The sequence below is a fragment of the Oncorhynchus nerka genome, linkage group LG11 (genome assembly GCF_034236695.1).
Source record: "Oncorhynchus nerka isolate Pitt River linkage group LG11, Oner_Uvic_2.0, whole genome shotgun sequence".
NCBI classification, from domain to species: Eukaryota; Metazoa; Chordata; class Actinopteri; order Salmoniformes; family Salmonidae; genus Oncorhynchus; species Oncorhynchus nerka.
The window spans coordinates 52624201-52641458 of record NC_088406.1 but is presented as its reverse complement, the minus strand read 5'-3'; the positions used below and the strand labels follow the sequence as shown (position 1 = coordinate 52641458).

At 40.5% G+C, this 17258-nt stretch overlaps 2 protein-coding genes across 6 annotated transcripts; both read left to right on the top strand.

Annotated features, from left to right (window-relative positions):
- Positions 1-119: 119 nt before the first annotated feature.
- On the top strand, positions 120-16213 carry LOC115137121 (TLC domain-containing protein 5-like). 4 transcript variants are annotated; one of them, XM_029673208.2, is made up of 3 exons: positions 120-138; positions 8360-8562; positions 14413-16213. In XM_029673208.2, exons 2-3 carry the CDS (start codon positions 8367-8369, stop codon positions 14967-14969), a joined length of 753 nt encoding a protein of 250 aa, XP_029529068.1. In that variant the 5' UTR covers positions 120-138; positions 8360-8366; the 3' UTR covers positions 14970-16213. The 4 variants fall into 4 exon arrangements, with proteins under 4 accessions (XP_029529068.1, XP_029529065.1, XP_029529069.1 ...); XM_029673205.2 differs by lacking the exon at positions 120-138 and adding an exon at positions 4184-4273; XM_029673209.2 differs by lacking the exon at positions 120-138 and adding an exon at positions 5398-5491.
- Positions 145-5374, top strand: LOC115137123 (TLC domain-containing protein 5-like). 2 transcript variants are annotated; one of them, XM_029673210.2, is made up of 3 exons: positions 145-414; positions 4316-4518; positions 4834-5374. In XM_029673210.2, the coding sequence occupies exons 2-3, from the start codon at positions 4323-4325 to the stop codon at positions 5364-5366; spliced, it is 729 nt and encodes a 242-aa protein (XP_029529070.2). In that variant the 5' UTR covers positions 145-414; positions 4316-4322; the 3' UTR covers positions 5367-5374. The 2 variants fall into 2 exon arrangements, with proteins under 2 accessions (XP_029529070.2, XP_064880717.1); XM_065024645.1 differs by lacking the exon at positions 145-414 and adding an exon at positions 4184-4273.
- Positions 16214-17258: the final 1045 nt, after the last annotated feature.

Sequence of the window (17258 nt, the reverse complement as noted above, 5' to 3'; positions counted from 1 at the left end):
CTACCTTTTCACCTCCACATACTGATGGAAAAAACACAAATATTACCAGCAGATGGCGCCACAAGCCCATTCTAGTTGACAAGTAGACACCACCCGACCACGGTAAAGCTACTCCTACATTCGGGAACCAGGCTAGCAGTAATTATATTTTGTTTTTGTCTGAGTGTTGGAAACTAATTCACTAATTTCGTTTAGGGTTGGGTAGCTATCTGCAGCACCATTTGCTGACACTGCAAGGTGGGGGATTTGGCTATTGAGATTAGATACTCGAGACTCAATTGTTTGTTTTTGAGCCGAGTAACGTAATGGACACAAAGAACCGAAGATGAAGTGACTGTCACCCGAGGGACCATGCTGGCCACAAAGAGACTAGAGATGTCACCGACATGAACGTGCAAGCGGTGCAGAAATAAGGTGATGTTACAAAATAGTTTTTTTGCTTTGCCAACATTTGATAGCTTGAGGAGCCAAGCTCTTGTCTATCTAGCTTGCTGTCTTCTAGCCTGCCTTATGAAATTTGTCTAGACAGCTAATCTGGATTCATTTTTATTCCCTTTTTAAATGAGTTTTTAGCTAAAATATTCGCATCTTTATAAATGGCTCAGTCTGGAGCTATATTGGCAGTGTTATTTTCTATCTTTGCTATAGAGCCCTACAGTGGAGCTGTCATAAAACCCCTAAAACATAGTGGTCAAACGGGGAAATGGTTCCAATCGGTTTTTCCACTTTACATTTTTCACACAGGGGATTTTAGAAACACTTAAAATAAGGTCTGTGTTTCGTTGTAGGCTTACCCTGGCGTGACGTTTTGGTAACCATGTAAATCTCTCTGACGAGTGACTTTTTAAATAAATATATCCAACTCCATTTACTCTGATTCGAAAATGCTAGTTCGCTTCAAAGTAGACATGCAAAACTACAAGTCCCTGCAAGCTCTTTAATATCATCTTTGCAAACGGGTATTGTGTTTTTTCAAAACGTGCACAAGACGGTTCACAAAATTCCCCATTTAATTACTACATTTAACTAACATTAGATAAAATCCAGAGATTCTTTCCTTTGCCTCGATTTGCCAGACTCGTCAAGATCATTGCATTTGTAGTTCTTTATGATAGCCACATTAGCATTTCATTTTTGGGGGATAAATACAGGCTAATACATTGATAAAATTCACAATGTCTTAGAGAGATTTACAAGGTTATCAAAATGTCACGCCAAGCCTACACGAAACACAGCCCTTAGTTTAAGTGTTTCTAAAATCGCTTATGGGAAAAATGAATGGTGGAAATATGATTGGAACCATTTCCCTGTTTGACAGCTCAGTTTTATGGGTGTGGTACTCTATACTAGAGGTCGACCGATGATGATTTTTCAACACTGATACCGATTATTGGAGGACCAAAAAAGCCGATACCGATTAATCGGCCGGTTTTTATTTGATTTATTTGTAATAATGACAATTACAATAATACTGAATAAACACTTATTTTAACTTAATATCAATAAAAATCTATTTAGCCTCAAATAAATAATGAAACATGTTCAATTTGGTTTAAATAATGCAAAAACAAAGTGTTGGAGAAGTAAAAGTGCAATATGTGCCATGTAAAAAAGCTAACGTTTGAGTTCCTTGCTCAGAACATGAGAACATATGAAAACTGGTGGTTTTAACATGAGACTTCAATATTCCAAGGTAAGAGGTTTTAGGTTGTAGTTAATATAGGATTTATAGGACTATTTATCTCTATACCATTTGTTTTTCATATACCTTTGACTATTGGATGTTCTTATAGGCACATTAGTATTGCCAGTGTAACAGTATAGCTTCCGTCCCTCTCCTCGCCCCTACCTGGGCTCGAACCAGGAACACATCGACAACAGCCACCCTCGAAGCAGCGTTACCCATCGTTCCACAAAAGCCGCGCACCCCGCTAACTAGCTAGCCATTTCACATCGGTTAAACCAGCCATTAGGCTGATAGGCTTGAAGTCATAAACAACGCTGTGCTTGCGAAGAGCTGCTGGCAAAACGCACGAAAGTGCTGTTTGAATGAATGCTTACGAGCCTGCTGGTGCCTACCATTGCTCAGTCAGACTGGTCTATCAAATCATAGACTTAATTATAACATAATAACACACAGAAATGCAGTCTTAGGTCATTAATATGGTAGAATCTGGAAACTATCATCTCGAAAACAAGACGTTTATTCTTTCAGTGAAATACGGAACCTTTCTGTATTTTATCTAACGGATGGCATCCCTAAGTCTAAATATTCTTGTTACATTGCACAACCTTCAATGTTATGTCATAATTACGTAGAATTCTGGCTAATTAGTTCACAATGAGCCAGGCTGCTCAAACTGTTGCATATACCCTGACTGTGTGCAATGAACGCAAGAAAAGTGACACAATTTCACCTGGTTAATATTGCCTGCTAACCTGGATTTCTTTTAGCTAAATATGCAGGTTTAAAAATATATACTTCTGTGTATTGATTTTAAGAAAGGCATTGGTGTTTATGGTTAGGTACAGTCGTCCAACGATTGTGCTTTTTTCGCAAATGCGCTTTTGTTAAATCATCCCCCAGCGTTGCATCGATTATATGCAACGCAGGACACGCTAGGTAAACTAGTAATATCATCAACCATGTGTAGTTATAACTAGTGAGTATGCTTGATTGATTGTTTTTTATAAGATAAGTTTAATGCTAGCTAGCAACTTACCTTGGCTTCTACTGCATTCGCGTAACAGGCAGGCTCCTCGTGGAGTGCAATGAGAGGCAGGTGGTTAGAGCGTTGGACTAGTTAACTGTAAGGTTGCAAGTATGGATCCCCCGAGCTGACAAGGTGAAAATCTGTCGTTCTGTCCCTGAACAAGGCAGTTAACCCACCATTCCTAGGCCGTCATTGAAAATAAGAATGTGTTCTTAACTGACTTGCCTAGTTAAATAAAGGTAAAAATCGACAAAAATACAGATTTCCGATTGTTATGAAAACTTGAAATCCGCCCTAATTAATCGGCCATTCCGATTAATCGGTCGACCTCTACTCTATACTAGCAAACTAGCTGCTCTCTCCCCTTCTGCACTGATGTCAAAACAACTGAACAGGGGAAATCATAGCTAGCTCTATAAATAGTACGCCAAATTCATGATATTAATAATAAACCTTTACATTTGGATATTGTCTTTTTTTTAAAACATAATGTACATAATAAAGGTGCAAGTATAAATAATAAATAGGTACTCTGGCATGCTTTATGACAGTTTACTGGCAGATATGGCTACTGTCTGCACTGCAGCGCAACCTGGTCTCAGAGCATTTTGTGTTATTCAGTATGTAAAACCGGGACTCCATTTAGTATGGTAAGTATTCATTTGTGAATGTCCATCATCCATTTCGTATGATATGTTACGCGATACGTACATGTTACGAATTAGCTAAACGTACAATGTTATGGATTTGCTAAACATGTTACAAAATATGTTACAAATTCCAATTTGTTGTGCCTAACGTTAGCTAGGTTGCTAACGTTAGCTAGTCAAGCGTTTAGAGTTATGTTTAGGAGTTAGGTTAAAGGGTTAGAAGAAGGGATAGCTAAAAGTGACAAGGTTGTCTATGATAAGATTCGAACATGCAACCTTTGGGTTGCAAGACATTTATGTTATACACCCATCCATCCCGACCTACCACCCTCTTGTTTTTTGCCTTAAATAACCTTCTGTCTTATGTAAGCATACCAAATGTAACATACAGTGTGATACTGATTTGAGTTTACTATGTTACGTCTTGTCTATGAGACCAGGATGTGCTGCCCCACTGCCCCAGACACAATTACTTTTGGACTAGTTTTGAAACTCCCTGAAGTGAGCTAGCATGAAATTTCCCCTCACCAACGAGGTTGAATCATGGTCTCATTTCCCAATCCTACGACATGAGACGTCCCCCTCACCAGACCTTCACTACTCAGACTGGCCAGAGCACTACAGCTGCTCAGTTCAGATATACACTTGTTTATCAGTCTTTTTATTTATTTTTTATTTATTTATTTTACCTTTATTTTACTAGGCAAGTCAGTTAAGAACACATTCTTATTTTCAATGACGGCCTAGGAACAGTGGGTTAACTGCCTGTTCAGGGGCAGAACTACAGATTTGTACCTTGTCAGCTCAGGGATTTGAACTTGCAACCTTTCGGTTACTAGTCCAACGCTCTAACCACTAGGCTACCCTGCCGCCCCGTCTCTTTGGATTATAACAAGGGTTCATTGAAAGGTAATGTATTTCCGTATTGCAATTATGTTTTTGTATTTTTAGCTGAGGGATGACATCGCTGGCTGTCGGCGTGGTCCTCTGCCTAACAGGCTGGATCACTCTCTACACCCTACTGTGTAGCACCAGTGGCAGCCATGGCTCTGAGTGGAACTGTAGGCTGGTCACACTGCTCCATGGAATCCTTGCAGTCTGTATAACAGCATACATAGGCTATGTGGATGGACCTTGGCCCTTCACACATCCTGGTAAGATGCTCACTATCTAATCCCATGTAGTGTTGCTCCTGTATCAGCTTTCTGTAAAGTTGGTATATGAGCTACATGCTTTTTTAATGTAGATTCTTGATCAGTATACTTCGATATGTGTACAGTACCAGTCAAAGGTTCCATATGTGTTATTTCATCGTTTTGATGTCTTCAATATTATTCTACAATATAGAACATTGTAAAGATAAAGAAAAACACTTGAATGTGTAGGTGTGTCCAAACTTTTGACTGGTACTGTATGTATGCTACTAACCATGAATGGTGTTTACAATAACGTTGTGATCTTGATTTCAGGCACAAAGAACACCCCCCTTCAGATCACTGCTATGGTCATTAGCCTGGGCTACTTCATCTTCGATATGGGCTGGTGTGTTTACTTCAGCACAGAGGGCCCGGTGATGCTGGCTCACCACACCATGAGCATCCTGGGTATCTTGTTGACCCTGAGCTTGGGGGAATCGGGCATCGAGTCCTGCGCCGTACTCTTTGGCAGTGAGATCACCAACCCCCTTCTGCAAGCTCGCTGGTTCCTGAGACAGTTGGGATGCTATGAGAGCCTGACAGGGGAGGCGGTGGATGTTCTGTTTGTAGTGCTATTTGTATTTATGCGCATAGTGGTTGGCGGAAGGATGTTGTACTGCGAGCTCATCTCCACACGGCCCAGGTTCATTATAAAGTGTGGGGGAGTTGCCATGTATGTGCTGTCTTGGGTGTTCATGGTGGACATTGGTCATTTCGCCTACCGCAAGATTCAATCCAAATACAGACGCTGGCGAGACCAACACAGATTGGAAACAGTTAACAGACATGATGGAAAGACAGACTGAAAGACTTCCTGATCTTTAGAAGATGAATATAAACATCCAATGTTTATACTAATATACCTTTAACAAATGATTAACTAACACATGGTTGTGTGTAAGAGGAGGGTCAAAGTCACGTCATTTTTTAAGTATGATTATTGGGGAGACGTCTTTGGTATTCAGTTTACACTTTTTTTGTGCTCAGTTCAGAAAAAAACAAGCTGCTCAGTTTAGACATACACTTTTCATCAGTCACTTTGGATTATAACACAGGTACACTGGAAGGTAATGTACAGTCCCTTCAGAAAGTATTCACGTCCTTTTTCCACATTTTGTTCAAATCCATTTCTATTTGTCATATGCTTCGTAGACAACAGGTGAAATGCTTACTTACGGTTCCATTTCCAACAATGCAGAGTTAAGATACACAATGTAATACTTTTTAAAAATTAAAAAAATGTTTTAAATATTGACACAAGGAATAAATTCACAGTGAATAATTAATAAAAATAACAAGTAAAAATAACATGGCTATATACAGGGAGTACCAGTACCAAGTCGATGTGCAGGGGTACGAGGTAAATGAGGTAGCTATGTACTGTAATTATAGGTAGGGGTAAAGTGACTAGGCAACAGGATAGACCATAGACAGTAGCAGCAGTGTATGTGGTGGGTGTGTTGTGTTACAGCCTAAATTAAAAATCTATTAACCTTAGATTTTTGGTCACTGGCCTACACACAATACCCCATAATGTCAAAGTAGAATTACAAATGAAAGCTGAATTGCCTTGAGCAGTGGTGGAAAAAGTACCTCCTTGTCATACTTGAGTAAAAGTAAAGATACCTTCATAGAAAATGACGAAAGTGAAAGTCACCCAGTAAAATACTACTTGAGTTAAAGTCTAAAAGTATTTGGTTTTAAATATAGTTAAGTATCAAAAGTCAATGTAATTGCAAAAATGTACTTGAGCATCAAAAGTAAAAGTATATATAATTTCAAATGGCTTTTTATTAATCAAACCAGATGGCACAATTTTATTTATATATTTTTTATTTATGGATAGCCAGGGGCACACTCCCAACACTCAGACATAATTTACAAACAAAGCATTTGTGTTTAGTAAGTCCGCCAGATCAGAGGCAGTAGGGATGACCACAGATGATCGTCTCTTGATAAGTGCGTGAATTGGACCCATTTTCCTGTCCTGCTAAGCATTCAAAATGTAGCGAGTACCTTTGGGTGTCAGGGAAATGTGTGGAGTAAAAAGTACATTGTTTTCTTTAGGAATGTAGTGAAGTAAAATTTGCTAAAAATATAAATAGTAAAGTATAGATGCCCCAAAAAACTACTTAAAACCAGTGGTGTAAATTACTACTTAAGTCAGTAAGTATTCAACCCCTTTGTTATGACAAGCCTGAATAAGTTCAGGATTAAAAATGTGCTTTAACAAGTCACATAAGTTGCATGGACTCACTCTTTACAATAATTGTTTTTAACATGATTTTTTTAAATGACTACCTCATTAACCACACACATACAATTATCTGTAAGGTCCCTCAGCCGAGCAGTGAATTCCAAACACAGATTCAACCACAAAGACCAGGGAGGTTGTCCAATGCCTCGCAAAGAAGGGTGCTGTTTGGTAGATGTGTAAAAAAAAAAAAAGAAGAAGAAGAGAAAAAAAGGGGAAAAAAGCAGATATTTAATATCCCTTTGAGCATGGTGAAGTTATTAATTATACTTTGGATGGTGTATCAACACACACCTAGTCACTACAAAGATACAGGCGTCCTTCCTAACTCGGTTGCCAGAGAGGAAGGAAACCGCTCGGGGATTTCACCATGAGGCCAATGGTGACTTTAAAACAGTTACAGAGTTTAATGGCTGCGATGGGAGAAAACGTTGTAGTTACTCCACAATACTAACCTAATTGACAGAGTGAAAACAAGGAAGCCTGCACAGAATAAAAATATTCCAAAACATGCATCCTGATGCAACAAGGCACTAAAGTAATACTGCAAAGAATGTGGCAAAGCAATTCACTTTTTATCCTGAATACAAAGTGTTATGTTTGGAGCAAATCCAATACAACACATTACTGAGTACATCTCTCCATATTTTCAAGCATGGTGGTGGCTGCATCATGTTATGGGTATGCTTGTAACCATTAAGGACTGGGGAGTTTTTCAGTATAAAAAAGAAACCTAATGGAGCTAAAAACAGGCAAAATTCTAGAGGAAAACCTATTTCAGTCTGTTTTCCACCAGACACTGGGATATGAATTCACCTTTCAGCAGGACAAAAATCTAAAACACAAGGCCAAATCTAAACTGAAGTTGCTTACCAAGAAGACAGTGAATGTTTCTGAGTGAACGAGTTACAGTTTTGAATTAAATCTTCTTGAAAATCTATGGTAAGACCTGAAAATGGGTTGTGTAACAATGATCAGCAGAGCTTGAAGAATTTTGAAAAGAATAACGGGCAAATGTTGCACAATCCAGATGTGGAAAACTCTTAGATACTTACCCAGAAAGACTCACAGCTGTAATCGCTGCCAAAGGGGATTCTAACATGTACAGTATTGACTCGGGGTTGAATACATCTAATCAAGATATATTAGTGTTTTATTTTTCATAAATGTTTTTATTATTATTTATATATACTTTTTCTTCCATTTTGACATTAGAGCATTTTGTGTAGATCATTGACAAAAAAAATAAAAAATAACAATTAAATCCATTTTAATCCCACGTTGTAACTAAATAAAATGTGGAAAAAGTTGAGGGGGGCGAATACCTTCTGAAGGCACTGTATTTCCATATTGCAATTATGCTGCATTTTACAGAACATTACCTGAACATAAAATGTAGGTTAATCAGACTTGCTCACACACATCTTGAGCATAGCTAATATTTTTGGTGATGGTAGAAATTGAAGTGCATCATGCAATCTTTTAAAACTTATATATGTGTTTGTTGGTCATTAAGTTGTTTTTGTCTTGTTTTTGTGTATTTAGCTGAGGGATGACATCACTGTCTGTTGGCGTGGTCCTCTGCCTTACAGGCTGGATCACTCTCTACACACTACTGTGTAACACCAATGGAAGCCGTGGGTCTGAGTGGAACTGTAGGCTGGTCACACTGTTCCATGGAATCCTGGCAGTCTGCATAACAGCCTACATAGGTTATGTGGAAGGACCTTGGCCCTTCACACATCCAGGTAAGATGCTCACTATTTAATTGCACGGAAACAGTGTAATCGTTTCCATGTAGAATGCTGCTTCTAGAACACCTTTTTCTAAAGGTACTCTGGGAGTGGTACAACCAGTGGTGCAGCTGTACAAGTTCCTGAGGATCTGAAGGGCTATGCCTAATCATTTCAGTCTCCTAAGGGCTTCTTCACGACTGTTCTGGTGTGAAGAGACCATATTAAGCCCTCAGTTATGTGGACACTGAGAAACTTGAACTTCACCCCCCATTTCCTGTAGTCCATGATCAGCTCCTAGGACTTGCTGATATTGAGGGAGAGGTTGTTGTCCTGGCAACACACAGTTGGCAACACACAGCCCTGGCAACACACAGCCAGTTCTCTGACCTCCTTCCTGTAGGCTGTCTCATCTCCATTGGTGATCAGGCCTACCACGTCGTGTCATCAGCAAACTTGATGATGGAGTTGGAGATGTGCGTGGCCACACAGTCATGGATAAACATGGAGTACAGGAGGGGGCTAAGCACACACCCCTGTGGGACCCCCGTGTTGAGAGTCAGCGTGGCGGAGGTGTTGTAGCCTACTTGTTTCGGCCCGTAAGGAAGTCCAGGATCCAGTTGCAGAGGGAGGTGTTCAGTCTCAGGGTCCTGAGCTTGGAGGGCACTATGGTGTTGAATTCTGAGCTGTAGCCGATGAACACCATTCTCAAATAGGTATTCTTCTTGTCCAGGTAGGAGAGGGCAGTGTGGAGTACAATTGAGATTGCATTGTCTGTAGATCTGCTGGGGCAGTATGCAAAATGAAGAGGGTCTAGGGTGTCTGGGATGATGGAGGTAATATGTGCCATGACCAGCCTTTCAATGCATTTCATGACTACAGATGTTAGTGCTACAGAGCAGTAGTCAGTGTGGCAGGTGGCCTTAGTGTTCTTGGGAACAGGAATGATGGTGGTCAGGAGAGTTTAAAAATGACCATGGAGATGCCTGTGAGCGAATGTTGAACAGATTAAAAATCTTATTCACGTTGGCCTTGTGGAGCAAGATCACCCAGTCCTCTGGGACGGCGGGGCCCTCGTGCATGGCTCTGTGTTGTTTTTGTCGAAGCGTGCATGAAATGTATTGAGTTCGCCTATATAGGCAGAGTCTCGAGACAGAATTTCGCTACATATTTTGGCAGGAGTCTCGCCCCCTAAGCTCTACAGATCAGAGCTGATGCTTAGTGTTGCTAGCTATTCTCTCAAAGCATCCGAAACCGACACCGAGGCAAGAGCACGCAGCAGCAAAGCAGACACTGAGGCACATCGAGACACAAAGCTATTTAGCATATATTTTTGTATTATAGCGACTTTTTCTTGGAACACACTTCTCTTGTGTATCCAATTGTGTGACATCCATTCCTTGCACACAGATTCAGTGCTGTACTCAGAATGTCATTCCACCCGTGTCAACAGTGTGAGAAGCGTCTCCCAGCCTCAGATGAGCACACTCATCTGCTTGGGAGCTGAACATGCTCAAGTGGCTTCACAGTGTAGCAGCTGTTGTACTCAGTGTCAAAAATTCAAACAGAGAGTATTAAAATCTCGACTTGAGAGCTTTGTGGGCGGAACCTCCGGACTGTCATCAGATTGAGTCTGCCACACAGATCATTGATCGTAGACCTTCCTCTGCAGATTATTTCAAACACTCCAGGTCAAATGACAGGTCTCACTCACCTCGTGATCCACCGCCAAATAAACACCATTTCTTATCCTCGCCTGGGCACAAATCTCGCCATACGGAGGTGCGCAAGGAGATGGGCATCCACATGGGAACCATTTGAGTCCACCCTCAAGCACATCCTGGCCAGTCTTCCTCCACCGGTACCAAACCCAACCCCTACCTCTGAACAGAGTGTGGTTGTTGAATCGGACGACACTGATGTACTGTCCAGAAGAGCTTCCCAGTCTTATGCCACCGACTATGATCACTCTGATGATGATGATGGTATGCACCATGGCTCTAGCATCGTCCAGTCCCAGCCTGTCGGCCTGGCAGTAGCCACGCTCATGCCCCGCCCACCTGAGGATGTGTATTTTTCAGCCATCAATTTACTTTGTTCGAGGGGTGCAAAATCCACTTGTTGCTTAAATTTCCCTGGATTGATTGCTTTCATTTTACTCCTGCAACTCTTTCGTACTCTTGCTTGTGCCTGACGTTTTTTCCCGTTAACGTGACAACGTGGAAATGCTTGTAAGGACCTGTCAAACACACCCAGGTGGCTAAAATGGGCTCAATGGAATACATTCTCTTTCCGTTGCATTTATAAGAACGCTAAAGCTTAATCTTGGATTTAACACATCATTTTGACACCTGCGTCACAAGGAAGAGAAGAAAGAACTTTATTTTGATGGGTGTTCATTTTTTGTTGAATTGAAAAAAGTTAGAATTTTTATAATGATTAGATGCACTGAAATGAAAGCAACTTCTGAAAATGAAGACTTATAGTGAGTGATATTATGTCTGATCTCACAAACAATGTAAAGTATGTATAGATATATGTAATATAGAGCCAAGTGTGTTGATTTTTTTTATCGGTGTATCCTGCTATTGACTCACTTGTTGAATTATGCAACCGAATGGGACAACAACAGTAATGAATGAGGCAGTCTAGACAGCACAGGTGAGTGCAGGTAGGCCTAGACATTTTTGTGGTTGCAGCCTACCCCTTTATCTTAATGTATTAATATATGCCAATACACCCAGTGTATTTATGCAAATTAGGCACTTATAGTTTTCTTTATTTTAACACAAAATATAAAATAAATACCTGATACCATTAGAAAATGTAGTATATATGAGTGCATTCTATGAAAACAAAAGTGAAATTTGACAAATTGAACACCTTAATTCCACACCAAAATCCCACTCCATTCATTATTTGTCTGTGCCAGTAAAATGTTTTATGTGCTATAATTGAGTCAATAATTGATGGATTCAAACAGTTTGGAGTATCTTCATCCATTGTCCTACTGTTACATTTATTAGAATTGTTAGTAAAACCTTTTAACAATTTTGATGACCGTTGCTACTGGCAGTGACAGTCGACCAGAAAATATCCTTTGAAATCTTTGAGAGGGCAAACAGGAACCTCAATGTGGAGCACGCCCCTTCTGCCATGGTGTCCACATTCAAGTTTGATGAATTCAGTTCTTCAAAGACTGAGGTATGCCTCCTGTTGTTCAAAGACTTTGTGCGTGAGCTCCAATGCACATGAAACACGCCAAATCAAAGAACCCCTGCCATGCCAAGCAAATGCACTCGCTTAGCTACAGTTCATGATGCAGACAAGAATGGTTTTGGCCATTTCCCCCGTATGGATAAATAATTTGCTTCACTTGTTCTGCCTGCTTCTCTCTGTCACAGTTCAGACCAAGAGCTGGCTTACAAACAATGCAGGGCATTTGATTGCTTCCTACGCAGGACACATGACAGCACCTCTCTAGCCGCTAGGCTTGGCAATTCAGCAACGATACTGGCTTCCTTTCAGGAGTAGCTGCAGGCACGCCTCTCCGCAATCTACGACACTAGGACCATGAAAGAACTGTTGACAGTGACAGATCTGCTCATCCAGTGCCTTCAGGGCAATGCTAAGATGGTTGGGAAAACTTTGGCCACACTGAGTGTTGCACAGCGCCATTTATGGTTAGCGCAGTCCCAAGCTACCTGACAAAGAAAGTTCCACTCTTAGATATACCCATATTACCTGGCCAGACTTTTGGCTCAGCAGCGGCCCACTTACAAGGCTCAGACATGCTGCACCTGCTCAGCAGTGGGGGAACGGACACTCTCAGCCATACCAAATAGGTGGAGGGCCTCGGAAAAGGCAGAGATGCACCACATGCAGACCACGTACATTTACATTTACATTTAAGTCATTTAGCAGACGCTCTTATCCAGAGCGACTTACAAATTGGTAAGTACAATCTGCACAACAGCACACAGAGCCTTGGTCCTACCGCAAGTTTCTCGCTTGCCCCTTGCGCTTTCACAAATTGCATAAGCGCAGCGTCAATACCCCTTTGCCAAGCAGGAGTCGGGGTCCTGGAGTACTTAGATGATTGGTTAGTATGTGTAGGGTCACAAAGCCTTGGCACACACATCCCTTGTCTCGCATCACCTCTCCGAGTTGGGACTAACAATGAGCTTGGAAAATAGTTATCTGGTCCCTACTCAGTGTGTGCTCTTCCTGGGTTTGAAACTGTACACTGGAGCAACTCCCTCTTCAAGCAGACCTCCTGTCACAAGCAAATGGCAAGCTTTTTCACCCCAAACCCCAAACCCAGCATACTGAAGTTGTGTGTGTGTGTGGCCCCTGAACGTGACCGCCTTGTAGCTGTACCCTCCTTGGTAATTGATACAATACGTGCAGTAAGGGGGTCCTCTACACAAAGACTCTATTCCAACAAGTGGAACGTGTTCAGGAAGTGGTGTATTGCCCATGCAGAATTGCCATCTTCCTGCCCAATTACTGACATTTTGTCTTTTCTCCAGAAGCGTATTTCTGCAGGGAAGTCCCCATCTACATTGAATGTGTATATGACAGCCTCCCCACTTCTCACAGGAGAGTCGTGAGTTGCATAGACTTTGCATGGTTAGGGAATTGAGAGACCATCTTGCCACAACAAGAACTGTTCGTCAAACAGAACAGCTTTTTGTGTGTAATGGAGAGAACACCAAAGGTCGCACTGTCTCGAAGCAGAGACTGGCACATTGGATTACCAATGCAGTGTTATTCAAAATCATACATTGCAGTAGGTACACCAACTCCAGATGGCATGGTAGCACACTCCACTAGGGGTACGGCCACCTCATGGGCCTTGTTCAGAGGGGCCTCCCTGGAATCAACACCCATTACTTTCACAAGGTATTCAAGACTCAATGTTATGTCCACACCATCAGTCTCTCAACCCAGATAAGTGAGCATACTGTGAACCTTGTACATACTTATCAACCATCAGTGAGATGGATGTTCTATACAGAGGCCTTTTACTCTTGGTGATGTTACACCTAATTGAAGCCTCATGTTTTAAGTTCTAGCGTTCAGCTTGTTTGTGCTTACAGTTGTATACTACAGTTGGCATTTAATCCACCCTGTTGGGTTAATATATTCTGTTGCAAATGGTTTCCCAACCATTTCCTCGTCCCCCCCCCCCCCCTCCTTTTATTTTTACACCTAAACTGGCACACCTGATTCAATTAGCCAACTAATCATCAAGCCTTTGACTAACTGAATCAGGTTTGGCAGTTTAGGGTTAAAACAAAAATGTAAAATGTCTGGGGGGGTGGGCCTGAGGACAGGTTTTGGAAACCCTGCTGTGGTACATACAAGGACTTCCCAGGGACTCATCTAGACTAAGGTTTAATGGTGAGTGAGGTATCCCACTCTGTTGCCTGAACCACCTGTTTTGGTACAGCAGCCCCTTTACAAAAACGAAAGAGAACATTACGGATTTAGCCTTGGTTCTCTGACTAGAGTAACGGATCGCCAAGCTTTTCATGTCTTTCCTCCACCTCTGTGGAATTCAAGTGAAGTAATAGACAGTGTGCCACGTCTCACCGCCTTTTATATTGACAGGTCACATGGGTACAGTAAGGGAGGGGCCTAACTGTAAACATCTTTGATATTAAGCATCTCATCGCGTGAAGGGGAAGGAGTTTCCATAGGTCGTTTGGTGACCCCGTTAATCTACTCAGAGAACCAAGGCTTACATCCATAACCAAATGTTCTCATGTAGAGTTTCTTGCCTAGTATAATTTGATGTGTGTATGACGATGTTACTAACCATGAAGAGTGTTTACATTAACGTTGTGATCTTGATTTCAGGCACAAAGAACACCCCCCTTCAGATCACTGCTATGGTCATTAGCCTGGGCTACTTCATCTTTGACATGGGCTGGTGTGTGTACTTCCGCACAGAGGGCCCGGTGATGCTGATCCACCACACCATGAGCATCCTGGGTATCTTGTTGACCCTGAGCTTGGGGGAATCAGGCATTGAGTCATGCGCCGTAATCTTTGCCAGTGAGATCACCAACCCCCTTCTGCAAGCTCGCTGGTTCCTGAGACAGTTGGGTCGCTATGAGAGCCTGACAGGGGAGGCGGTGGATGTTCTGTTTGTAGTGCTATTTGTGTTTATGCGCATAGTGGTTGGCGGAAGGATGTTGTACTGCGAGCTCATCTCCCCATGGCCCAGGTTCATTATAAAGTGTGAGGGAGTTGCCATGTATGTGCTATCCTGGGTGTTCATGGTGGACATTGGTCGTTTCGCCTACCGCAAGAGTCAATCCAAATACAGACGCTGGAGAAACCAACACAGATCGGCAGCAGCTAACGGACATGACGGAAAACAGACTGAAAGACTTCCTTATCATGATGAATAAAAACATCCAATGTTTATACTAATAGACCACCTTTATACAATTGGTTGTGCATACTGTAAGCATGGGGTCAAAGTCAAGCCATTCTTTGGGCCTATATGATTATTGGGAACTATTTTTTGGTATTTAGCTAACACTTGTACATTTTTTTTGTTTGTTTTTTTAATTAAAAACAAGTGCAAGAGAATGTTGCAAAAGCATCTTGAAAAATGTACAACTGTAGCAAAAGCAATTGAGACATAGTGTGTCATTGAAACCAAAGGACCTAGTGCCAATATGATGAACAGATGTATTTCACAAGCTTACTGCAATGAACTGTAACCTAATAGTATATTCTTCTAACCTTGTATCCAGCAATAAGTTGACTATTGGGAAACAGACACTTTTGATATCCATCCATTGATTCCCTCCATCCAGATGACATAACATCCCCTAACCATCATAGGTTAGGCCACACCTGTTTTGAGACAGTGAAATTGAACCAATACTGACTGTTTCCTTACTTTTATGTTGTTATTGTATGCAGTAGTTTTCCTGCAGAAATTCAACTTTTTTGCAATTTGTTTCTAATTTCAGTCTAATTTGTCTAATTTAAATTGTGGTACTCCTTATAAGCCATGGAATATCCCATGTTACGTTCCATTTTGTTTTCAGGAAGATGTTTATAAACGCTCGCTGAGATTGCAGTGTTATAGATTGTGTATTGTATGCATATTCATATGGAGTACATGACATTGGCTTTTATATAACATAAAACTCAGTAAAAAAACAAAGTTTCTTATCTCTGTCTTTCGATTTAGCTACAATAATGCTTTTCACAACGGTTTTTTGTTTAAGTTCACAGCAACAACAAATCAGTAACAAATTTGGAATAAAATAAATATATGTTTAGTGGCATTCCATTGCTTGATTGGGTATATGAGTCATTAGTCATTGTAAATGAATTGAAAATATCAACTGGTAAACAGTGATTTGTGCTAAATGTTTTGTATTGGTTGAAATGTTCCAGTATGACGTAAGGTCACATTTCCCAATATTGTATGCATTCATATTTGAAAATCACTACTTTTATATTAAATATTTAAATCTGGTGCCTAAATAGTTAGATCTGTGGAATGCTATATTAACTTTAACATTCACCATCCCTGTGTCTGTGATAAGGGAGAATCATACAAGTGTGACTTTATACATGTTCAAATGTAATGTTTACTTTTGTCGTGTGTTCAATAAATACCCTGAATACAGAACTGGTATAAAAATATGTGCTGTAATATCAAGTAAATTAGTCCAAAAATGATTGCATCCCAGTAGGCCTATAGAGTATAAAAATGTTTTTGAACATTTTGAATAGTTTTTTTTTATACTCAGGGAACTACTAGTTTGCCATTTGTTGCAATGAACTTTTACATGTATTTATTTTTTATTACAACAATTTTAAAGAGGTACTAGTCTACATTACAATCAGAGATGTAGTGTAACCTTGTCCCGTACTGTAGGGTAGGCTTATTGTGCAAAAGCCATCACAGAGTTCTCTGTGCTTGAAGCATTCAAATTGTCCACATGGTGGCATATGTAAATCACCAAATCCTCCATTATACTGTAGTATAGTCCTCAACCAAAAATGTTTGAACACGTTTTGCTGCTAAATGCCATAACCATTTATCCCTGTAAAGTGTTATGATTTATGAGTTATGATTGTCACACCAGGACATGATTGTACTTTATTAACTGGTCAGTTCACCCACAAATTAAAGTTTGTCAGAAGTTGTCACACCCCAAAAGGTGAGTCCTGATGAGTCCACATCCTAACCATCTGCTGTGTAGATCCATTTATACAGTATACTTGAATCCCAAATGAATGGGTGTGGTATAGGGATCTTATTTTATTCTGGGCCTTGTTTTCATTCATTTGGGTTGGAGGCATACAACGGTTAACATGGACTCCTCTTGACATTAGACCACTTTCTGAGACCTAAAATCATCTGAAAACTTTGATTTTGGAGTGTCAGATGTTTTCAAGTTTTAGGAGTGGTCTAACACAAATATATAAGTAGACACAATGAGGGGAATATAAGATGGTGTTGTAGAATACCAATGTGATAATCATTAGGCCAATAATAACAATGATAATTTTAGGTTTCACGGAAAATGTATCTACATTTTAAATTCAAAATAGATTTGGTCTACAGTAAAATATGTGTAATCCTATCTGTCAGACACTATAATGAAAAAGGCGAATGTATTATTATTGTTATTATTATTTATGAAAGTCTGGCAAGGTTTTTATTTGAA